General features: G+C 44.8%; 2 protein-coding genes across 2 annotated transcripts in view; one reads left to right on the top strand and one right to left on the bottom strand.

The window, feature by feature from the left end:
- The window catches only part of LOC139773204 (spondin-1), a 161,527-nt gene extending 136,255 nt beyond the window's left edge, over positions 1-25,272 (bottom strand). The window contains exons 1-2 of the mRNA XM_071707475.1: positions 24,746-25,272; positions 19,109-19,343 (exon numbers count right to left, since the gene is read on the bottom strand). Coding sequence (XP_071563576.1) covers positions 19,109-19,343 — 235 coding nt within the window. The 5' untranslated portion in view covers positions 24,746-25,272. The remainder of the gene's footprint in view (positions 1-19,108; positions 19,344-24,745) is intronic.
- Positions 1-26,374, top strand: part of Arr1 (arrestin 1) — a 216,428-nt gene that overhangs the window by 152,806 nt on the left and 37,248 nt on the right. The window lies entirely within an intron of this gene.

The raw sequence follows: 26,374 nt of genomic DNA, 5'->3' as shown, positions 1-26,374 counted from the left end.
TCTTAACATCAGTGTAATTTGGTTAACAAAAGCAGTCGTATCGATATACCGCTATATCCTTAATCGTTTTTAAAAAATAAAATTCGATAATTGTGCTATAATTTAAGGAGTAACTAATTATAAGTATGCTATTATTGAATGGTAATCGTATTATTGGAAACTAAAAAAGAGCGTGCGCTAAAACGGAAAGATATTTGTAAGGATTTTATTGTTTGAGTCAATACGTAGGGTATCGGCTTTTCTCGGTTGCTACGAATACAATGGAGAGAGCAACAATGGCGAGGTGTCGTGTCGGGGATTGCCAGAAATCCCGTGGAAATCTTGATATGAAACGGATAATGTATGCCATGCATTTGTGTGTGCTGTTTCGCGGCAGCGATATCGCTACTAGTTATTTTTAAATGGTATCCAAACTGAATCCAAACATTATATTTTATTTTTAATCAATCCTAATTCAGTTTCGAATTTATTTTACGTATGAAACTAACGTGAAAATTCTATCGCGATTTAACAAAAATCGTCAGATATTCTCACAAAGAGCCAGGTTATATTATTAACGTCTCGAATTATTTTTATTAAATTCTGCTCTCTATAGTTTTTGATACATCGATACACTCAACCGCTCTCTTTGCTCTCTTTACACCTCTCTTATGCTCACTCATTCGTTCGTGGCGCGCCTTGTTATAATTTAAAACCTCTCCTCTCCGGTGAAGGCAAAGCACTTTTCCATAGAATGAAAGCTAAAGAACGTAAGAGCGTCATTATACCGCCTGCTCGAGGCAGCATTTGGAATTCCTCTTCACGTTTGTATTTCCTATACAAACGTTCGGCACTCGCGGCTTTCTTTCCGGCAATCGCCGATTTAATTAGGTGGATCGATGCACGCAGTGATACATTGATACTTTTGCCGTGCCTTACGTTCCTTTTCCGCGCGGATATATTTTTACCGAAGCAATTTGTTTCCTCTTTTTTAACTCAAAAGCCGTGGATGAATCCACCGTAATGAAGACTGTTCAGCAATCTAGAAGCCGGCATTTGCACGCAATGCTTTTCACTATTCATGCGTCAGATTCATGCGCCCGGGAAAATTTTTTTTAATTATCCTCACATATTCGCATAAAGTGCGGGAGAGAGGCTTTCGCTTCTTTTATGTCGATACGCGCGTCCGTATAATTCCCCCGTCTAACACACACGAAACACAAACAAGTACTAATTTAGCGTTCGCACATAAAAGCACGCGAGGACGCACATCATGCGCAAAAATGTTGCGTACTATGGTTACATAAAATTTCCCTATTAGTCCGCTAGGTACGTGTATCTTAAGCAATCCCTCCCGATGATCGAATTCTTTCTCAGCGAGTTACAATTTCAAGTTAATAATTTCCATGATCGTCCAATATGTCACCGAAAGTCTGACAAAAGGAGATTGGAGATATTTTTGATTTTATATAAAATTTAAGTTGTCGAATCGAATATCGTGAGAAAGACACAGAGGAGGATCATCAAATTGTAATTCAAGGATAACATCTCGTTCCCTGCCCCCCCCCCCGCCCCCTTCTAGTTCAATCATGTACCGTATTCATCGACCGCGTCGGAATTTAAAACGAACTGTTTGCTCGCGACACGTGCGTGGTTTCCGTGCTCGTCTCCTGTGAAATTCCGTTGTCCCTAAAGCGCGCTCGTTTCCAGTCGGGGCACGATTTTTCGGCGTGTTAACCCCGAGGTCGAAAATGCACCCTCTACGAAAGGGACTTCGCGGAGTTAATGCCGGAGGGATGAAAGAGGGGGTGGTAGATACGCAAATTTCGTGGGTGAATTCGCCGTAATAGAGCATCGGCCGGTTCATCGCGTATTTCGCGCAGGGGGTGATGTCGCGGGGGACCGTGAAGGGTGGATGCAGATAGCGGCTCTCCCGCACGTGACCGCGGGTGAGAATGATAGAGAACGACCACTCTATAGTGCGCGTCTGGGAGTTGGGACGCGCTCGGTACATAAATACAGAGTACAGCGACGTCATCAACAATTCATCGCTATTATTAGCGGCGTCCTAACGGCACTCTGCAACGGGGGTCCTCGGGGGGTGGTTGCAATGGGAGGTACGCGGAAAATGGTGTGGGGTGGCGTGGCGACGAGAGAGAGAGAGAGAGAGAGAGAGAGAGAGAGAGAGAGAGAGAGGAGAGGGAGAGAACCGGCTTCTGGAACACGACTGCGCGACTACACGAACGTCTAATCTGCATGACTAACTATGCAGTTTACCCCTTGCGACTACGCTCAAGTTGCCCGTCGCTGCCGCCCCGTTGCCGCTACGGAAATTCGCCGCGTGCCGAAAACGGATCGCGTTATTAACTGGTTACGGATAACTACAAACGTATTAAATCACCGGTTTTACGACGGCCGTTAGCGTGAACAATTTTATCACCGTGACACGCGAGTTGCTGTTAAATGAATTGTTACATGATACTCAAAGTTATCGTGATAATCGCTTTTATGGATTTTTATGAAGTCTATTATTCGATGTGTTGTGATAAAATAATCGTTGAAAATGGTTGGAATTATTACGATAAAATTTATTAAGATAAAACTTTTTTAAGAACTTGTTTTTGTATTCTATAATAAAGGAAATAAAAAGAATTAATCCATCAGGTGATGATGTATTTAGATTAGAGAATACATTTTTTACTGAGCAAATTAAGTGCAAATTAAAATAAATATTATTTCTATTACAAGATATATTTATTCTTTGCAAGTAAATACTTTGAACGTATTCTACAATGTATTAATAATTCGCAACTTAACGAAAAATAGCAGTCGACAAGGGAAATCGATTTTTGCCAGTAAGCATCTAAATTAATCACATAAATAAATTAATTACACGCAACAATTGCTCTTGGAGGCAGATTTATTTATTATAATGCGTTGCACGTTAAAATATATCTCCGCGTTATTATGTTAAAATATGTCGCAGCAATGGCAGAAATAATCGGATTGACCAATAACGAATGCATAAGTTATTAAACGTATCCGATCTTGTTGTTGTATTTTCATTAATGTTTAACTGCATTACTAATAAATTCCAACTGTTTAAATTTGACTTTTACGAAGATAATTGAATTTGCTGACGGCTCTTGTAAAGTCCTCGAACGCTCGATCAACATAGCTCGTATATGTATCCGTTATATGTCTTTATTTCGCATTTCGCGCTATCGCCCGCGCGGAATTTAACTCGAAACGCGGAAATGAGAAGAGGAGTTATGGCCTCCATGCTGTTTGCTCGCGTTGAAATTTTTCTCGAGTCTTCCGCTTTTAAAAGACATGGTTAAAATGGCATCGTCGTGAGTAATGCGACGAAGGAAGTGCACTCACGCCTTAATTTCCACATAGTTAACGATATTTCGCGAGCGGGAGCATGTACCCGCATTAAGGAAAAGATGTCGGACGTAATCGCATAAAGAGGAACGGATCGCAATTTTTCCTTTCCTACGTGACCTCCCACTCGACGTCCGTCGTCGTTGTCCTCTCGTACACGCCGATCCTCACGCTCCACGGTATTAAAATTAATGACGCGATCCAAAACGCTTGTTCTTTCCTTCTGGGCATAATGAGCGTTAACATGGCGCGTGCATTTGTAACAGACAAGAACATCCCATGCTCCCCGTGATTAATTGAGATTTAATGTCGTTCCGATAATTAAACTGCACTTATAAAATATATAAAGCTTCAATATTTATCGATAATCTTTAATTGATTATTAAATAATATTTCAAATCACTTTTCAAATAGAAAATCTATAGAATTTTTATATCGTTGCGTCATTCAAATTTCGAGGCGCATTTATCTGTGAAATAAGAACGAGGATCGAATATCGATTGTTGCTTTTATTTTTTTTAACGGGGTGCGAAACGTCGCGACGCAGATAGAAAGTGAGACTGCCACCTGAACGTTAAGGAAAAGTCGTGACTGTCGGTCGTGTTAACGAGTTTTGTCTAAGGTGAGACGTAACAATGGGTTACTTTAAAAGTTCCGCGTAGATAGGATGAACGACAAAATTATAGCCGGAGTTAACTTTCACGAAAGTTTATACGAGTTAACTTGCTTCCGTCCGCCGAAGTCTTCACGCTCTCGCCCAACGAGCGACGCGCCACGGCGCGCTTTATGGACATCTGCGAGATCTCACCGCCTTCTTCTTTAATCACTGACAATGTATAAAGTATGTGCATTAACTTCGTTAGCTGCTCAAGCAATTTAGTACCGCCGCGTGAGGATTAATTAGTATCAGGGAGCCTTGATAACGCTGTCGCGTTAATGCTCTCGGAACTTTCGCCCCGGCGAAAATTCCTTCCGGATCTATCACATCCTATATCTATGTATAGAGTATAGAGGGAAGAGTCACGCGGAGTTTCTTGCGGGACACTGGTGTACGCTCTAGGAGAATATAGCAGAAAAATATTTCGCATCCGACACACACACCTGGAACTCAATTCTCATGCAAATGCGGAACACCTACGCCTCTCCCCCCCTCTCTCTCTCTCTCTCCTGCCTTCCCTCCTCTCTGCATCCGACGGCAATCTTTGTTTTATTCCGTACATTTCAGGGGACTCTAAAATATATATATACTCCGAGGGAGACTGTCTGCTCCAGCAGGAATCGCGCGCATTAAACTTTTGTTGCTCCTCGGGCACCTAAATCTCCTATCTCTCGCCATAAACCTTAATGTCCAAATCGATATTCATTTCAAACCACCTTGCCCGCGGTGCTTAAAACGCGTCTCTGACGCGTTTCGAATAAAAGTCGAGAGCTTTGCGGTATCCGTCTAGAGAAACGAAATGTGGGGCAAACTTACAAGGGAACACTGCCGACCCGAACTCATCAATTCAAATAAAACTTTGTGAATATATAGGAGACGCGAATAATGGTACGCCTCGCTCGTGCCCAACGGTCCTTTAAAGTCTTGGTGTCTAACTTTGAAGTTGAACGGGCGATACCATTTTCTCGCGTGCAAATGTTACCTTGAAGGTAGAATTGTAATGCTCAGAATGACAGCAAACGGCACACTGACGACAAATTGCTATAATTAATAGCGGCACGTTAAACGCAACAGAAATTATGTATATAAAGAAAATTCAGAATGTCTTTTTTTTAGGACAAAAAACATCTTTGAGGAGAATACCTTCTAATATTTTTTCGGTTGAAAGTATACCGTTAATTTTAACAATTAATTGTATTCTCTTAATTAATAAACAAATACGAGTTGGTCACATTTTCTCGTTGCACTTTAGATTTATGCACTAATACACTTAATCGTTTATGTTACGAACGAACATGGGAAAAATGCACCACGCACGGTGACGCAGCGCGAATGCCTGGACGTCCTCATGAGCCGCCGCCATCGCCGGTATTTTCGATTCTTCCTGAATTTCCGCGCGGAAAGGAAGGTTCGTCCACGAATGAGCATACACGGGCATTAACCCACCGTCACGCGAGGAATTTCGCCGATCGACTTTCCAGAAGAAATTTGGCTTTACGCAAAGCTACGCGCGAGAACGGAGATATATTCCGGGCACGTTTCAAACGGGAGAAGATCCCCGTCGAGCCCCGGCGCGGAAGGGAATTCTCCTTTTCCGTTCCAAGAGGATACTCGAACCGCCTCCTGTATGAGCCGCGAAAATCGCGGCGCTTTATAACGCTACATTAACCGGCAATCTTCTCGTCCGCTGCACCGCGCGCGGCGATGGTATCCGCGAACCTGTTCTCAGAGATGTCGGAACGTCGATAAAACTTTTAATTACTTTCATCCGAGGAGAAAGGTTAAAGAGAAAGGATACGCAGCCAGTCGGTCGCCAAATCGTCGTGATATTTTTAGGAAATGGCTGCTCGTGTGTCCGTAAAGGAAAAGATCTCTCTAAAAATAAAATGTATCTTGGATCTTTCTCCTTTTGAAATTTTACAAGACGCTTATTTTACATTTACGTGTCGTTCACTTAATTATGTACAGCTGTAATTAGCTTGTGTATTAAAATTACATGTCGCGCAATTGTACTGCAGGTACCAGATGCCTGGCGGAGTTACCCCGCCGCGCTATAAATATTTAATTAATTAATTCCCGCGAAACTTCCCTCTCTCTCTCGTAGTTTATTGAACTTACGGCGGCTTCTCCGTCCTTCTCCTTTTTCACTCCGCGAGCTCGGTTATCTCGGTTATTCACGCGGAAGGCTTAATTAGAGAGACCCTTTATACAGTTACACCGGAGAGCAACGTCGTTAGATCTTTGTTGGACCTTTCGCGATGAAAACAGGGGAAAAGGGACGATACTGCTCGGAGACCGGTAACGAAGTTCGCGGGGCGTGCTCACCCAAGACAGGATGTTACGGGCGACGTGAGTTCTGTTAACTCTCAGAAACCCGAGACGCGGCGGGGGTGAGTTCCCGAGTTTTCGTGTCCCGCTTTCCTTCCTTCCTTTCCGCCGCGCCGGGTTACTTCGTGTCCGTTTCGTCTCCCTCGGCTTTTCTTATTACTTCCGCGAGTCGGTCTCGAGAAGGGAGAAGACGCGGCCAGATTCGAGAAGCGACGAACGAGGAAAGGAACGGGCGGCCGGAGAAAGTGGTGGAAGCGAGTATATTTACAAGTTTTAAGAGAAATATTAAGCGAAGAGACTCTCTCCTCGCGGCGATAAGGGGGAAGTTGAGTTATCGGTGCACTTTGCATAATTTATCCCTGCGTAATGCTTTCCCCTCCGCGGGATGGAGAAGGAAGTTGCCGCATCTCTTCCGGCCGCGGCGCGGCGACATCGATCGAGAGCACGGGCATTGTTATGTGTGTTTATTCGCTACTCCTCGTATGTCGTGTAAACAACGCGACGCGCGAACCATCGATCAAACGAAGTGCCATTAAAACGCGATATGTTCTTCGAATATCGCCGAATATAGTCGAAATCTCAGCGGGGTAGCGCTCCTCGGCGAGAATGTTTACTCGAAACCCAGGACTGAAGAACCCTTACGCGCGACCATAAAATTAATTAAAGTGCAGTTCCGAACGGAAAAATACACGTGCAAACGCGAGTATATTCTTTCTTTATTTTATCGTTTTCGACAAACGGAAATGATTCAAGATTTTTATTCCATAATTTGACGCTCTCGGAATTACTTCAGCGAACGTTGGAAATATACGTCTTGTCGGCGAGATGTAAAAATGCAACTTAATATTCCGAATTCCGCATGCGGTGGGAGTAGAAGACGAAGGCGTCAAGAAAAACGAAACGTATTTGCGGGACGTGACGAGATATTGAAAATCTTGCGAATCATCCCCCTGAGAGCGCCAGGTCGATCGGCTGTGTCGTCGAGAGAAAGACGGCTCCCCCGACGATTTGTTTACATCGCGCAAAAACGAGGTGCTTTTGATTGCCGCGAGGCCAAACGTGGGGGGGAGGGAGGGATATACGCCCCCATTGGGTGGTATCGCCATTGAGTCCTTCACCCTGGTATTCTCGCAAAATCTTAACGGCAAAGTGCGAATTTCATTTCCCTGACGGAAAGCCGCCTTTGCGACGGCAACGGCTATACGGGAGGTATCGAAACGGGAGGCGACGAAAATCCGCCCCATGTGCCGGAGATATAAAACGGCTATATTGCCGTAGTCATATCGCCGATAAAAGCAGCGACGCGGACGCACAAGGCGGTATCGTACAAGCGACGTGGCGTGTCACGCGGTTAATCGAACGGCGACGAGCGGCTCGTGCACTTTCAAGCTCGTAACTATAAAAATACCATTAATCCGTTTGTACATTAACGCGATGAATCATCGTGCGGTTCGAGGGAAGAGGCGAAAACATCGTAAAACCCGAAGATCTATCACCCGCGATAAAATCACGAAAGTGTAGCTTCTAAATCGAAAATTAAATGCAGCGTACGACAGTCCGACTTCGCATATAATCAGCGGGAGGAACGTAGAATTTACGAAATGACTTGGACAGCAGGAGCAGACCGCGGGCAGACCTTATCTTGCGCGAAGTTGTTTATTTTATGCACGCGCGATGCGACAAACGGAATAATAGAATAGAGTAGAATAGCAGGGATCTCTCCGTTTTCTTTTCTTTGGAGAGAGGGTACATCTAATTTGCAGTTCCGCGGTGGCAATCAGTGACCGACGTATAAACGACGAGACCGCCACGTTTGCGTTCGCGATAAAAGGGAATTTACACCCATCCCTGGATCGCGAGAGGGTGCGTGAGCGGAATTTCACGCGTCCTTATCGAACGTGGCACTTTAAAGCACGTAGCGCGGAAGCATCAGATGGCATATACAGAGCCACTAAGCCCATTGAGATAGAGACTATTACGCCATTACTGCTATTACTACTGTTACTACTGTTACTGCAGTTACGCGGTATGTGCATAATTGTAATTGTATTAGAGGATATATAAATGTTTTGCCTCGTGCTGCGCGGAGCGTTGCGGACAGAAAACTGTTAGACAAGATAAATGCCCGCAAAAAGGAATCAGTAGCTCTGAAAACGCAAACTTTTTTCATACGCTCCGCATTAATCTAAGAACAAACACATTTTGATTTATCTTTATACTGTTTTTATCAGAGATTTACTGAACATTGTCATGCAGACACCGCAGAGAGAGCGGATCCAAGAGGTCATTCGATATTATCGTAGTCGGGCACAGCCGGAACGAATCGCTCCTACGAAATGATCCTCACGAAGTGAGTCAGTAGTTCAACCGTGCTATCTATCTGCAACGAAGCTACGTTTCGCATCCTAAATATTCGTTGATAAATCATGGGATCCCGTTATTCCGAACGAAATTATGCATTATCATTCATACGCGAATTTAAGCCCAAAATTAGATCTGCGAATCTCGCAACCCGTTAAAATCATTATATCTGATAGAATAACAGTAACAATATAGCAATCATAATTATGTGATAGAGATCTTTGTATATTCATATTGTTAATCACCAATATTAATCATAAAGTCAACGAAAATTTATCTTTAAAGATTATTTTGGCCATTATATAGGAAGCCGCGAAGCGATAATTAACGCCCAACAACTTTGTAATGTATGGAGCGGCATGGAAATCTTTGGCAAAATATCGAATAGCATCAGTATGCCTTTCACATAGCGAGACCCCAGCACGTATATTGAATAACCGGGGCAATTCCTGAAATGAAATTCCACCTACGTAGCACTAAATCGTAATTAATATCGTGTTTCCGCCAAACTAGCTCGTTAATCAGATTTTATTCCGTGCAAGGACGCATTATTATGACGATCGCATAACCGGGAATGTGGCTCATTACGCAAACGGTGGTCGCAGCGCCCGTGCCGCGCCGTGCGCGTACGTGTACGTGTCCGTGAAAACCGCGTGTGCGAGAGCACTGTTGATAGCGCGAGCGCGGCTGAGATAGGGATCCAGGCTCCAAAGGGATAATCCCCTTTCGTAAGAGCTCTCGGCGAGGGAAAGAATTTATTAATGGGACGTGAGCACTCATTACCTAACGCTTATCAGCGAGCTTATCGGCGACGGAGATTTGTCACGCGCGGTATAATAAGACGAGGTCCAACTAAAAATCGTCTAACCGATTCGAAACGCGAAGGTAATATTCGCGATCGGAAATTATGGAAATTCCGAAAGAAGCAAATGAAGTGCAAGAGTTGTGGGTATCAGTTGCTAGCACGTTTTCAGAATTTTAATTTGAACTCGATTGAACTTGAAACTAATCTTAAAAAAACGTTATTCCTGAAGAGCGTTTAATTTTGTCGGAGGTATTTTTTCACGAAGCGATTTATTGTGACAAAATCATTACTCGATAATATATGAAGATCGTGAACGTGTCGTTAATAGATCGAGGTATATTAATGATCGTTCTTCAGCTTCACTTTATCTTATCGTGTAAATAGCCGTCTTTTGAGATTCACCGGGATCACGAAGGACAAGACCCTAAGATTCGTCCCAGAATCGAAGAGCGAGAAAATGCGGGTGATTTGCTCCCCGTGCCAATCGCCGAGCGGCAGGAGCTTCACGAAGAAGGGCGGCGCCATTTGAATAATTTCACAGGAAATTACCACTTGACACTGGTTGCTCCTAGATCCTGGAGGGATAAGGATTTTCCGACTCTATTTGTCGAGTGCGCGACTCCATTATGTGACGAGGAATATTAAAATTCAAAGGGAGATTCGTCCTGATAAAAATGCGATATCGTAACGAAGGGGGGGGGGGAAACGTGAAACGGTCATCCGACGCGGATAAAAAAAGGAAGCGGAAACCCGGAAAAGAATGCGATACGATGTAACGAGAACGCACCGCCGCTGAAAAGAAGTTCGGATAACGAGTAAGGTAATTACAGCCGCGCTGCACAAAATCGTATATGGCGAAATCCCGCGCTTTGTAATCCAATCGGATGTATCCGCGAGTTCGAAAGTGCTCAAGAACACGCGGCATCGTCGCGCCGTGCTTCGTTATGCGCTTCGGTTTTTCGCGTATCATGCAAATGCTCGCTGCGACAAAGGGAAAAGGTCTCTTTTTCCCCCCTCCCCCTCTTCTCACATCCCCACCTGCCCCAACCCTCCGCCGTGCGGTGCTCGGACATTGATTCGCGCGTAACATAATCCGAAAGCACCGGAAACAAATGAACGAGCGGAGCGACTGAAACGGAAGACGGCTAAACGAAAGTAAAGATAGAAAATATACATTAAAAAGAAAAAAGAGAGAGAAAAGGAGACGACGGGTGGTATGGTATGGGGTGACAGAGGAAGGAAGGGTACGACAATGGGTAGTCGGGGGCTGGTGAGCTCTCGAGGGCTAGCGTTTATTAAATCAACAAAAGCCCCTCGGGGGATGGTTTTCAGATGCGAGTACTACATCTGCTACAGAAAGCTTTCCGTCGTACTTGTCCTGCCTTCCACCCTCCCTCCTCAAACCATCATCTCGCGTTCTCTCTTTCTCTCCTTCGCTCCCTCCCACCCCGGCCGCCACCCCTGGTTTTCTGTCAGTCGCTCGCTCCTCTAACCAGGTTCCTCCTTCGTTACACTTTGCGGTTTGTTCTGGCTGGCGATTACGACACTGATAAGGGGAAGATTCGCCCCCGAGAGAAAAACCCTTCGGGTAGTCAAAACCAGAAGTGCCGCGACGCTCCTAATGAATTACTTTGGATTTAAGACGCCTTCCTGTTTTTCGCCGCGCTTCGCCCTCGGCTTTTGTTAAACTTCTGTTATTAATATCGAATCCGTTTTATGTGTTATGACGAGAATTTGTTTTCACCGACAATTATATAAATATCGCAGTATGATTATGAAAGATATTAATAAATCAGTTGTGACTTATTTAATGCTGCTATATTATAAAATATCTACTTTGGATTTAAGACGCCTTCCTGTTTTTCGTCGCGCTTCGCCCTCGGCTTTTGTTAAACTTCTCTGTTATTAATATCGAATCCGTTTTATGTGTTATGACGAGAATTTGTTTTCACCGACAATTATATAAATATCGCAGTATGATTATGAAAGATATTAATGAATCAGTCGTGACTTATTTAATGCTGCTATATTATAAAATATCTATGCATAACTAATGAGCTTTTGATCTAACAATAAGACACATTACGAAATAATGCAATAATGAGCTGCACAAAAATATGTTACAACATATAAAAGAGTTGTATAGTATAAAAAAAATATTTCTGATTTAATAATATAATAACGTATTTTGTAATGTACATTTCAGAGAAAATAAAAAAAAAATGATGGCTACAGAACCGTGTTAGCAGCGAAGAACGCCGCTCAGTCGTCTGATAAAAGTTGACTTTTGCGAGCGCTCGTTTCGCGCATGATTATTCCTTTCAATCCAATATTTCGTCACTAGTGATGTGCGAAAAACTAATTAAACGAATATCAATTATGCTCGTTCGTGCGAGTGACTCGTGTGTGTCCCCGAGTACATTAACCTGTTCTATTTTCGTTGTCGAGATGCGCCGTAATAAATATTTTTCGCGGCGTTTCACTGCGAGAACGGTATCTCAATCGCCGTCGGTCGCCGCGACAGCAAAATAACGCAGACACCGACTATGCCGGACACGTCGTTATTAATGTGCCGGCTATTTCCTGTCGCCACAAATTATTATCCGTATTATCGCTATATCAGGTCGGCGAACGGCGAATGTGTTTACATCGCGCGCCACATCGGGACAAATCGATAGCCGCGTGCAATATTCCTGAGCTTGCAGTAAATAGATCCGAATGATTCTTGGAAATTGGTAAAATTTTTAAGGGGTCGAGTCGCCAATACACGCAACTTTCCGTCGACATTGCGAATCGACGTGTCATCTGCGAAACTCGTGATCGCGGAAATTAGGACGGTCTTAATCTCCACTAAAGAGCCGCGTAACAGTCGCGGCACGTCGCCGTCTCGAATCCGCGTTATCGCGGCTTGAGCGAGTCTCGCTTAATTAACATTAAGACTTGGAACAGGCATTAAATTGTAAATCCGTTCGCTCTCCGCTTAAACGGCCGAGCAACGAGATGCTCTACAAAGATGAATGTGGGCTTTTTAGATTTGCCGGAGAATCCGCGCGCGTCTTAGTAAGTTAGCCAATTAGCACGGGGAATGAAGTGGTCGGAGGAACGATTTTATTGCATGAATAGAAAAGCGATGAACATCATTATTCAGTAAAATCGTTAAAGCCTGCCTTCGCGTGATGTGATATAAGCTGATTCGCCCCTAATGCGCGCTATCATATGGAATACATCTTTTTTAAATGTGCAACTTTGATACATCATTCATCTCCGTCGCATAAAAAGCAGACCTAAAAAGGAGTCATTAGCATACGAGTCAAAGGATAGAATATCGCGAATGGCAATAGCCTGTGTACTGTGTATACGTAGAATGTATTTAAGTATAGATTAATATATTAAAAGATGATGTACATACCCTGGCTTTGTGTATTTGATAACGTGAAATTTAGACGGAGATGACATAACGTAAAACGTTCGCTAATAATGAGGAACCGGAAACTTGCATTCGAGTAACAAGTACCGCTTTGAGAGTGCCTCTCGGGAAAGAAGACTAAACACTGAGATCAGACAAACAAGAAGTGGTACACTAAAAATTGCTTTGATGCCTCTCCCAGTCTCATCACTAAGCCGAGACGCGCGCGGAGTGCTTCCGGTTTCCTCTCGAAGCGTCGGGTGACGAAGGGAAGGCCGCGAGGAGGATCGAAATATATCAGGTTTAGCGAGACCGGATGATTGTATAACGTCGTCGGTCGATCCGGAATATACATGGTCGGGGAACCAACCTGCGTATTATGTAATCTTTTCGCGCGACGAGGGAGTCAGTGATCCATCGCCAGTCACAGTACGTTTGCATCCCCTTTCCCATCGACATTTCAATCTTAACAAATCCGCCAACACAATGGCACTCTCTTTCCCTCCCCCCCCCCCACGCCGTCCGTTCCGTTTCTTCTGCTTTTCACCGTCAATATGGATGCAGCCGGTGTATATACGGGAAAAGAGAAACGGGAGCAAAACGAGAGGAGCTCGTGTGCTCGGCTCCTCTCTCCGGTCCAGGCTAAAAATACTCCTCCCCTTCGCGCGCTACCCCTCCCGTCTTCTCGCTCGTTCTCCCTTTCTCTTTCACTTCGTTCCTTCTTCCTCGCTTTTTCTAGATCTCCGCTCCACGCGCCTACCTCGCTCGCAGTCCAGTCGACCCCCTCTGCACCTCGCTTGCACCAAACCGCCGCTCTCTGGCTATAAATAAAAAAAAGAAGGAAAAAAGAAAAAGTAGCGAGAGCAGCGTGCGCGCGCGTGCGTGCGTGATGCGGGTGTCTCGGGTGTAGAATAATTAGAAACGGCCCTCTCTTGGCTCGTCCGCAAAAGAGGAGTCTGACATCTCGCGCAAACATTTCCCATCTCGCGCGGTTTCGTACTAAAACCGGGATTTTGATAGCACGTGTTATCTTTCTTCTAATTTCGCCTCTCATAAATCACCTCAGTCATTCGACGATTACGTGCCCGTCGTGTCTTCGCGCAATTTCACATAATTAGCATTCAGACGCCACTAGAATTATTGTTCAGATCCGGCGTACGTTCTTTTCTTGGCTCTCCGCCACGGCGCCGAGTCGAGGATCCCGCGAAAGCGCGGGGACCGGAATCTAATAAAGAAGGGAAAATATGCTTCGCGGACGCGAATATATATTTCGAAAGTTCGGCGGGATTAGCGTACTTGGGCGCGCACGTACTTCGCGCGCTGTTACGTGGCCCCGTTTCGCGTCTCTGGCGAAGTCTGCCTTACTTCCGGCGAAGTTTCAAGACGTTCTGTCGGCGGGTGTCTAAACGCGGGGGAACTTGCCGGGAAATCTACGGTATATTGTGTACGTCGCATTATATTGGACACCACCCCTGCTGCGCTCATCCTAGTCGCTCATGATCAGACTTCCACGGGACTTGCATAGATTGCATGAGAGCATCACTCTTTTCATAGTCGACGAAGTGGTTCCAATCAGCAGTCTCAGTCCTATAATACTATAATCGCTAAATCTGTTTCTGCATACGTATTTCACTTTACTTATTAATTTTACTTATTAATTTATTTATGTTACATTTCATTGACGTTTATACAGTCTTGCAGTGACAACATATAAATATATATTAGTATGTTGTCGCTATTTCTTAAAGATGAAGAAATAAAGCACATCTCTGATTCTCAAACGCTCGCGAACGAAAGTGATTATTTACCGAAGTTAGTGGTCGTTAGTGAATCTATCCTAGCGTATTCAGGCACATTTACATCGCAAGCCGGCGCTCAGCGGAGATATTTTTGGGCCGCCCTATGCGCGCTGGATGATTCACGCCACGGGAGAGAGGACGCTCAAACGTCCAAAGAGATTCTACCGGGGGACTTAAAGATGGATGGAGCGTACCGCGTGAATACACCTCAAAGCGCGTCCACGAAATAGTATACAAAGTATCTTAAACGATGTTTATCCCGCGGTACCGTTATCGGTTCTACGGACCGTCGATGACGAGGGGAATCATTCTTTCCTGTCGCTGTTATGGGTATCTATTAGCATACGGGAAATAGGCAAACTTTTTCGCATACTCCAAAGTGCCTTTCGGCCTGCTGATGGTTTCGGGACAAACCCTCTCCGACGAATAGCTCGAACTTTCGACGTGTATCATCGCCGCTGAATAAAAGCTACGTGGGGAAACATTATGGAAAACATATGGCCGTAATAATCCCGCCGTTCATACGAAATAAAAATCTGAATATCGATCGGCACTTTTTGTCGATTGAGAATAATTCATCATAACGGGATTATTTGCGTCAATATATACGGTGCGACACTTTATGTATTATTATAATTTATAATGAAAGAGTCGTTATATCTACACACGTGCTATTGCAAATAATTAGTGATATATCAAAGTACATCAAATGTGTACTTTGCGCTGACCTTTTCTTTAATATTGTAGCAAAGTAGAATGTCAATAATTTTAACATTGTTAAATATATTTTTTGAATTTAAAGTTAGATTCGTTCTATAATCGAAATGTTCGGAAAGTGTCGCGAGATTGTTTTATGCCTTCCAGAAAATATTTCACGTTTCCGCAAGTCGCGCAAAGACATTTACAAGATTTTCCTTGTTAACTGATGTAATTTGCTTTACTACTGAAAAAAGATATTTGCTCGCCATTAGCGTAGCGTCTGCCGTGCATTAGCGACGCTATTATTATCGTGTTTGCCTTGCAGATACGCGCGCGGTAACAGCGCGTCTCTTTGTTCCTCGTGAATATGTTGCACAGGCAAGTTGCGAGCTCGTAACTGAGCAAAATGTGCGTATCTATTCCGACCCAGTTTACTTATGACTGGTTTCAATGCGCTTATGCTCGATTCCCGATTTAGTTAAACGTGCCATTTTTTCGCAAAGGTATTACGCCGATTACGCGCGGGGCACTGAAGCATTATCCTTTTGCATTAGAATTATTTGATTCGTCATTAATTATTCAATATATCTAGAATGTGTCTTTTGGTAGACTTTTTTTGTGTAAGAGAAAGATCTCGAAAAAATGCTATTATTATTTTATCTTTGTCGTATAAAGTCCATAAGTATAATATCAACTGAGGAATCCGTCTATTTTTGTCCAAGCGAGATTTATCTTTATATACTTGCGCGCCGTAAAGTATAAAAAATGTACCTATGTACGGTATATCGTGTATCTAAAGGCGATAACGCCTTAAAAAAACATGCCCGCGCACGGTTGCGTGCGCCTACACTTAAATCTGGAATTCAGGAACAAAGGGATAAAGAGGGGCAGGAGGGGGAAGGAAAATACCGAGGTCGAAGAAGAAGAGCAGCGGGAGAAGGAGAAAAAAATCGAACTTAATCGACCGGAGCCACGAAGGAAAAAGCAACGGCGGCGCGCCGGCAACAGTTTTACGATTTTGGGCGCGCGGCTGAAGGAATGGCGGAAACGACGGGGGTGTATATACGGCGAGAGAACGAAGCGATGCGAATTCCATTCCATTAGTCGGCCGTTAACGATCGAACGTGTTCGCTCGTCCGTGTGCACGCAGGATATATCCACGGAGAGGTCTTTCGTGGAGGTCCTGCGGAATGCAGAGAGAAACCTGCTACCATCCTCTGTTCCCTCTGACCCAAACCCACCCCTCGTCGGGCCTCGTTTTTCCATCCCCGCGATCTCTCTCCGGGACGGCGTAAAGGATTTTCGATTACGTTTTGTCGCCGCTTTTGTTCCGCTCCGTTCTGTTTCGAGCCCACTTCACGTGGCCCTTTCGTATCACGCAAAAAAAAATATATATATATATATCCCATGCCTCTCCTCCGATTCTTTATTTAACCGGCATTCGATCCTTTTCCCGAAGCCAACCTATACAATTTTTTCCGATTTCTCGAATTGCGTTCCTCCTTACCTGTAAAATTACATTCTTGCGAAATTGACTTCGAGTTGGACAGCAATGTAGTTATTAAACTTATCGCTGAAGTAAACGTTGATGTACTTCGCGAACGCAATTAAAATAGGTAAATATAAATACGTAGTTTATTTATTAAACGGAGAAAGGTGATTGAATATACAAAACTTTGAGAAACCTAAGTTTTCAAGGGAAAAGTAATCCATCGATTACTTAAGAACCAATTATAGAAATATAATTATTTGTGATTAATTGTTGTCGATGAAATCTTTTATTATTCAATTCGTTCGTATAATCGTTATTATTTAGCTTCACTTTCGAATGAGATATTTCACGAAGTAATTTCGAGTCGCGGAGCATTACTGTCGGCGTAGGAAAACGATTCGGCGGAAGAACAAAACGCGACCGAGGTCGGGAACCGCAGCTCTCCGGATTCTCCTCATATCATGCCCGCCGACCGCGGTTTCTCGACTCCGCTGGAGCCTGGAAATTGAATTTCGGCGGCGCGCGCGCGCGCGCGCGGCTTTCTAATTCGAATTTGAGGTTTCTCGCGGAACGCTCGTACATTCGGCGAAACGGCCGGATCAGGTCTAACGGCGGGATTTATTCGACTTCACGACGGAAGAAAGGGATGGTTGGTGCCAGCCGAGGTGGGTGGGTGGGTGAGTCGGGCAGAGACGAGACGAGGCGAGGCGAGAATGAAGGGGTCGCGAGACCACAGACACCAACCGAAAGCGCGAAACTATAGAGACTAACTGGTAGCAAGAGGGGATGCGAGGGATTTATGGACCGACGAAGACTTACGACACCTGTTCGTGTGTCTACAGGGTGTCGCCCAACCAGAAGCGACTCAGACGATCAGATATCCTGATCAGCTGGCGATCGGTGTAACAATGAATAAAAATTACCGTTCAATACTCGATTGTGTTACGGTCTCGATGTGAAGTCTTAGATAACAGATATCCCAAATTAGTCGAATGATTTATTCAAATGTAAAATCGAATGATTGTTCCCGGGACACCTCGTGTATATACACATCCCGCAGCCACCTCGAGGGGCACCCGTGCATGAGCGACGACATTTCAAATTCGCGTCAGGCGCGGCATCACAGACGACTGCAAACGCCAGCGGTGTCATGCGATAATTCCCAACTTCTCCAATTATCGTTTCATTCCCCGTCGCGGTCGCCTTCGTGCTGACGGGGAAAGGAGGTCGAAAGAGAATAAACCCGGGGAATAAGACTCGGGCTGACGTTGCCCGAATCGGACGCACGATCGGCCCGCAAACCGCCGCCGCCGCCGCCGCGCCGGGAGAGAAATAAGTATTCGCCGTGATCGGAATCGCGCAAGACCTGGAGGGATTTGATCGAATTAAAGTTTCGGCGGTGACGCGCTGTTCACCGGGCGACCGCTGAGAGACCGCTGTTCACCGGGGACGCGAACAGTCGGCGTGAGAAAGAGGGAAAGCGTCGAGAAATCTCATTAAGGTGACGCCGCTCCTCCTGCGGAGAGATGATCGCGTTGCTCGCGGATCTCGCGCGCGCAGATTCGAAATAATCAGAAAAATCTCGCTCTTTTATCGCGTTCCCTATCGACCGAGATTCGGATTGCACCGGGGAACGATTCAATTTAATTTTCATGACGCCGCGTTCGATTAAAACTGCATTTGATACGTATGTAAAGAGCGAAGTATTTTCGACGTGCCGTTTTACATTTCAATTTTCACTCGAAATGCGAGCCGGATTTGAATGCGTCGCAAATGAGACATCAGCTTTTGAATTGGACGATAACTATTCTGCAAAAAAGCAGCCCACGTGAAATCGCTCGATTCCTTTCATACGCCAGTTACACGAATTACTTCAAGCTTTTACTCATCACTGCAGTCAAGACTGCAGCATATTAATCCTAGAATAATAATCGTGTATTCTACGATGTTTTATTCATCGCTGTTTACTATGCTCTACCGCTGCTCGTGTACCATGCAATTTTTTGAAGGCAAATAAAACAACATATCACTCAGTGACAATATATATGCTTCAAAAATATAATCGAGAGATAAAACGGATATAAAAATCACACGATAATCGTGTCGGACAGGGTGCTATGGTGAATAACGCACTCAAAATTGTCGTATCTGTTTCCCGCAAAACGCGAACTGACGCTGCACACGAACTACTCACCGATCAGCTTGCCGAACTGCGCCGGAGGCTTCCACTCCGGATAGTGTCGCGGGAATCGCGCCCTCGACCAGTAGGTCCTCAGGGTGACCTTGTAGAGCGCCAGCTTGTCCTGCTTCTCCTGCTTCTCCTGCCGGTCCTGAGCGTACGATCCGCATTGGCCGTGCACGGCGAGGAATCTCGTGGCGAGCAGGAGCAGCAAGAGCACCGACCACCGGTGCCACGTGCCGCGGGACATCTGCGAGGGAAAAGAGAGAGAAAAAAAAGAAATGAAGGAGATAAAAATCGTCGTCGAGCGCCTATTAACTACGACTGATGCGCGCTAAAGTATGCGACACGTGTTAACGTGTCCGTGTACGCGCTGCATACTTGGGATGCTTCGAAACGCATGCGATGAGGAATTCGACGCGCGAGTGCGCGCGCGCGCGCGTGCGGGGCCGTTATTCTCGACAGTTTTCCGAGCGTGTTTCCAACAAAATATTAAAAGAAACGTGAAACTTCTCTAAAGTGCTCGGTACAAGGAAACGTCAAGGAAAGATAAAGTTGCAGAACGACCTACAAGTGCAGCTACTCCGGAGTAGTAATTTCTACGGTTACTACTACACGATACCGGGGAAAATATCAAGCTTATCTCTTATCGGGGAATGGACTGAAATAGAATAAAGTGAGGTAACAATTCATCATGTTCCGGGGGCCGCGCAATCATCTGATATTTCCGTCGGTGGGAAAATGCCTCGTTTTTACGTCAGGACCTATAGGCACCAAGGCCATTACACGCATCTTGCATAATCACGCGTTATCGCATAATCGTAGCATTCGAATGCAGCGAACAATAAGAGTAAAATATAAGACTTCACTTAGCTTCATTCACTAGAGTAAGAAGAGGCTATTTCAGTTAAAGAAAAAAATCGAATAAAAAATTTTCAAGACAAAAAGCCCCAAAAAATCAAAAAGCTCCCCTCCTTACCCTGAAAACTGAAAAACTCCCTGTCTTGCAAACCTTTTATTCAATTTTTTTTTAACTGACTGAAATAGCTCCTCCTTACCCTATAGATATTTTTCGAGAAAAACATTTGAATTGCTGCGAATTAAGTTTTCTTAAATTTTAATTTCATATTTTACAGCTTCCACAAAATCGACTCTAACTTCATCGGAGGACCAGTCATGACTGCCATTAGGGCCGAAAACAAACTTCTGAAAGTCAAGTCATTGTGATAATGAATGCATGTCGCCCTGGAGCGTGCGATGAATGAGGCATATATGATAATTCAGGACGACAGCCCAGAAACGGGTGCTTGCGAATTGTATTGTTAAGCAAGCTCTCCGCGGTGGTAACCCGGTTTCGGAGCGGTAAACAAGATTGATCCGCAGGCGTGTCGCCGAAAGAGAGGAGACGCGCCGCGCGTAACTGCTGAATAATTCAGGTGGCGCCGAGAGCCCAGCATGGGGGGCTGATTCCGGGATTCTTTTACATGGACGCAATCAAAAGGATAACGCGGTATTATCGCGCGGGCGGATAAAACGCCGCGTGAAAGGTGACGCTCGGTGAACGCCCGCGCCCTTACGTCCCTTCCGTCCATCGCGCGTATATAGGAGCGCGTGCCGATTTCTCTTCTCTAAGTGAATCCATTATACTTGATGGCGAAAAGAGAGAAGTAGAACGTTCTTCAATTATCATCTTACCCCACGGAAACGATCGAGAAAACTGCTTGGCGTAAAAGCCGCCATCGCCACCACTTGCTCCCGCATACGTATGTTCCCCGTGAGTCGCATAAATCTCGTGGCGCTTTAAAACTCCGTAATCTATCGACCGAAGATCGGGAATCGATCGGTTGTGTCCCTCTTCCCAGATGATTATGCGAAATTGCACGGATACGCAATCATATCCCGCGAGCAAGTGAATGTGACATCCTCGCGTGTTTACGTATGCAGATCCGCGCACGTTCAAAATTCAAATCATATCCGAATCGCTTCCGATCGGTCGACGTCACTCGTGTCGCGAGTCGTCCAAATCTCGAGCCGGGTTTTTTGGGCTGACCACTCGCGGCTCCAAGAAAAATCTCGTCGCTAGAACCGTTCGAGTGCGATATCGAGTGCGAATTGACGGCCATCAATTCGCTACTCGATAAAAAATATTTTATAAAATATTTCTACTTATCAAATCGAATTTGCAAAGTGGCTCATATTATTCTACATATATACATAGGGTAGTATACCATGATATTTATAAAAATATTTGATTATATTTACGTGCAAGATATTTGATATTAAATAATTACAGGAATTCATACAAGGATAAAAAGTATTAAAGTGAAACAGTGATTATTTTCGCTCTTGATAATAAAATTGTATGACAAAATTCTAAAACAAATATTTGATATATTTATCGTTAAATTCCTTGATTGCTACTCATACATTGAACACGATAACTAAATCATTCTGACTATAAGTCATGACAGATGAGATTTGCATAAGTGTCTCTATGTCTAAATATTGAGAATCTTACGCTCGGAAGTATTGCTCGAAAATATTGCTTATTTACGGTGTTAACGTTTGGAAAAGCTTCTCTCTGTAAACAGAAGATTTCCGTTTTTAAGACGAGCATTCTGTATCCCGCCGCTGGTCTTTCTGACGAAGGACTAAAAAGTAAACGAACACTTAATGAAAAGCACACGGAAAATATTTATATCCCCCGCGCGAAACTCTTTGCGAACTTCGAATCCATCGCCGAGCATTTCCCTCCGCGCCGGTACAGCGAGATAACTACAAAACTTTCGATGTTCAGCATTATTCAGTGTATCTTCCCGATTCGGTATTGATCACAATGCGCTGCGCGATTGTGAGAAACTGGATCCGAGGAAGACACGATTCAATGCCATGCATTATCCACCGTCTTGCTGTGATATAAATAGTTTCCACCAGAAACTTTTATATATTTGATGCAAAATGTAAAAACGCATGTGATTTTATTCTCAAGTACGTTTAACTTTTTATTGATTGTAAGAAATACTCCATCTTCTAAGTTTTAATAATAGAATCTCGACTTATTATATGAAATCATTTATTTTCTATGTAAAATTGTTAAATTACGGGAAAGAAGTTTGTCACGTTAATTTTTTTTTTACGAAAAATAGATATCTTGAAATTTTCTTTCGTCTCTCGCAAAGAATAATATACGTCTGTCCAGTTTCATTTTATTCTCTAAGACGCATCGCGCAGAAATGTAGTCTCTGAGATTTTCCCTCCATTATTTTTGCACCGTGAAAATGTGTGAAATTGTGCGGCAAACGTCACTGGAGACTGCCCTCAATTTGCGGCTCGCGTCAGCCACGCGTTGCGTAAAAATCTGTAATTATAGTTCACTCCGAGAGAGTCGGGCTCGACGACGACGAAGCGCACTTCGGGGAACGCGGAGCTGGAGAGTAGTTTCGCCGGAGAGAGGGTTCTTGCGAGACCGAGAGTATACGGGGCCGTGGAACACATTATTTAACCGCGGAGCGCGCGAGTTCCCCCGCAAGCCAACCCCTCGCGCGAGCAGCAGCGGGTAAACTGAAAATTCCTTTTTGCTTTACAATTCATTATGTTTCATTACCGGGCCGGCGGAGTAACTCATACCGGGCGCGAGTTATGTTTCCCGCTTGCAACACCCCGGGCTCCGCGCGTTCTCGCGCGGTCGTCGTATCGCGGGATCTACCGTCGTTCGTTCGTTTTTCAGCCCCGGTGACCCTATTCCGTCGTCATCGTCGCCGTCCCCGGGAAGTAGAAGCGACGGCGACCGAGGAGGGAGACGCGACAGCGGTGTACAAACGATCGCGGATGACAAAGAGTTTCAGGGCTTGGGGCCCGTCGCCTAGTTTTCCTAGGTCGGGCGGATTGATTAATTTAATGGCCGCGAGGGCTGATTTCTCTCCCTCTTTCTCTCTCTCTCTCTCTCTCTCTCTCGCTCTCTCGCTCACGTTCCCTTATATCTCGTCGGTCTGTTAGCGCGAATCTCCGCCTCCGTGTCTTCGAACTTCGCCTTTCCGCGCGCACTTTCCGGTAAGCAACAAGTTGTCGCAAATCTGATTACTTGCTGGCACGTAAATAATGAAAAGCCCGGGAATCTTGTCCGAAAAGAAAAGCTTTGCATGAATTTGCAAGAGCGACGCGTAATGCTTTCCTGCCGATCTTTCCCGAGGAATATATCGCAGTGAGAGAGATTATCTTTCGCAACGTAAGACTCTCTTTGAGAGCAAATTGAAAAGTGACATTTATTAATCGTTTATTTTAACGCAACCGCAGTATTTTCGTTATTTCCGTATATATTCGTCCTTGTCACGCTTCTCAAATTAACTTCTTTGTAGTTGAAATGAAACTTGATAAGCGTATTATTTATTAGATATTTCATATAATTCTACGGAAACTAAGTTTGCATGTACGACACATCTCGGTTAATTAGCTTTGGAGAATTAATAGCCGCGCGCTGAGGAATCTGAGACGGAGCCACGTTAGTATGTGTAGTGTGGAGAGCCGGAGCTTGGATTTAGGGTTCCAAACCGTGGTTAATGGAATCTCCCCTCGCCAAAATCTGAGCTGCTCATCGTGCGAATACGTAATAGTTACTGCGTAATAATAACCTTAACTCACGGATGTAACCGGAGTTACCCAATGCCGGAGCTCGCATCGGACGCGGCAGGTATCAAATGTCATTGCCAGTTAATGAACCAGCCAATAAAAATTGATACATACGACAATAGGTATATTGAAACATCCTCAATATATCTTTTAAACAGTTTGAAAAAGGATAGCCGCTAAAGGATATCAAGATATAAATAGAATGCAAATAGGGTCAAAATTTATATTACCCTATGTGGTGATTCCAAACGTCTACTTACAATTACTATCGTAGACTGTTAATTAATGTGTAATGTTCATGTATTAATGTTAAAGAAGAGGCTGTGATTGACATTTTTATCATTGGTATATAAGGTACTGAAGAAAATCACGCAATAGCGCGGAGCGCGCGACATTCTATCAGCTCGACGGATGGGGGAAAAAGTAGAAACTGCACGCACACCTCAGACACGGAAGCGCAGTGGCGATCGCTAGCGATGCACCGGCGCGCGAAATTCTTTTTCCGTGAAAGGAGCGCCTTCGACCTCCTGTTTACCAGCTCGACGTTGAGTGAACAATCGGTCAAAGGACTCGAAGCTTATTCGCGTAAAGGGGAGAAAAAGCACGAGTATTCCCGAAAACAAATTAGCCTTCAGCTAAATCACTTCCGTCCGTCGATGTATCCAAAAACTCAAAGGCATCTTGCGAAAGTGCCTCCCTTAACAAAATTCCGGCTCGGAGAGTGATCGATATACAGGGAACGTGCTTTTCGTGCTTTAGACTCGAGACGCGGGATCCTGTTCCATAATAAACACGGTGTGCGAAAAGTTAGGATCAAATCTCGCGAAAGCCGCACTTGTACTTTCGGTGATCACCGATCAAGTTCCAAAAATCACAAGTCGCAGGGGGATTGCACCCTGATACGCGTACCAGGCGATATTTTTGGAAACGTCTTACAAAAACCGTGCATCAAGCCATTCACGCAGTCGAGAAATCTGCGTATTCGAGGTTTTGCAACGCGTATATAACTCTTCTCAGCCGTTTTACCTTTCCGACACCTTCGACGTCTCGCTCCCACCCTCCGTCTGCAACCCCTTTCTCTGCGGATTCCGGGCTGGCGCGGGGAGACGGTAAAGTGGACAGAAATACTCGTGAAAACACCTCGCACACGTATATATATCACACAGACATCGCAGGATCAAGATTTCGTCCTGGCGAATCGCGAAACGCGCGGGGGGAAGGGAGGGGAATATCGAGCGACACAGGTGCCACGAAGTTACTTCCTTTCAATTTCTCCCCTTTTTCCCGGCCGATCGCGCTCGGGACTCGTGGAATCGGCCTCTCGGCCGAGGAGGCGCCGCGACGGCGACAGCGACGGCGACGGCGACGCGCACGAATTTGGTCACGAAGAGCGGGAGAGGTTCTCACGTTTCACGACGGCGCGGCGCGCGGCGGGCCTCCTCGTCCACCGCGAATATCCCCCTTTTCGCCGGGCACGGGACCGATGCGCGACGTCGACGAGATGCGCAACCGACGGATACTCCTGACTCGAAGGTCGCCGCGATACTGCGAGCGACGAGCGCGGCCCGTACGCGGGCGCTCGCGGAGGAGCCGAGCGCCGAGCGCCGAGCCTCGCGCGCGCATCCGCACGGATACGCGCCGCCTCACCCCGTTGTATGTCGGTCGGTGCTTCAAACTCGCGCGCTCCCGATTCCACCTGATCCATTTTCCCTGAGAAGCGCCGCTTATTGTTTGACCGAGGATCAGTCGAATCATCGACAACGAAAAAAGGGAGGGTTATCCTACAAAAAGTTTTAATGCTACATAGATATAAAAAAAATATAGGCTCGCTGACATTATATAACTAACAAGGGAACGTTTGGAACTGTCCCGATTATGATATGTTTTGGATGTATTGTAGAGTAGCGAAAAATAACACACGTATTTTTTTATCGGTTTCGAAGCAATTTTTAAATGTTATATTTTTGCGAAAATACCATTGAAGGGTGGGGGTATGTAAAAAAAATATGACTTACAAAAAATCTAAATACACGGTTACAGAGATTGCTTATAAATACCGTAATCTTCTTGTCTAAAACATTTTTTCATATACCTCACGGTTTCAGAGATATTCACTCGTAATCCAATATGGAATTTCTCTCGAGGGGTTGTTTCAATCCCTAATAATATGCTTCGATTTTTCGCTATTCTACAATATATCCAAAGCCCATCAAAATCGGTGAAGGACAGTTCCCTTGTTTGATATAGACACAAATGGAAGGGTACAGGGGAAAAACACGATCAATGTCCATCCGAAGTAATTTCGAGAAAAACGCAATTTTAAGTTTCAAGACATCAGATATCTTAGGAAGCTATTGAAAAAGGTACTAGCAGTGAATATCGGAATGCATAGTGTTTACTTAGTGTTTACATTGTATGTTGGACTCTGATGGTTCTTCCTCACAAATACGTGGACCATGATCGTTTTTCCCCAGCACGGTACATCTTTCGGCCTTATTTCCAATGAATTGCAACAGTTCTTGATGAAAACAGATAACAATTATGAAAGTTCTTTGAAAATACCACACTATAGCATGATCAGATCAATTTCGACAAAAAAGGACTTTGTGATCGCTGTTCTCCTTCAAATATATCTTGCCGAAGATCGATTACTCC

This window comes from Temnothorax nylanderi, unplaced genomic scaffold (genome assembly GCF_030848795.1).
Source record: "Temnothorax nylanderi isolate EJ_2023f unplaced genomic scaffold, tnyl_v1.0 TNYL_tig0059_pilon, whole genome shotgun sequence".
Taxonomy (NCBI): Eukaryota; Metazoa; Arthropoda; class Insecta; order Hymenoptera; family Formicidae; genus Temnothorax; species Temnothorax nylanderi.
This window is presented reverse-complemented; position numbering and strand designations above follow the sequence as displayed.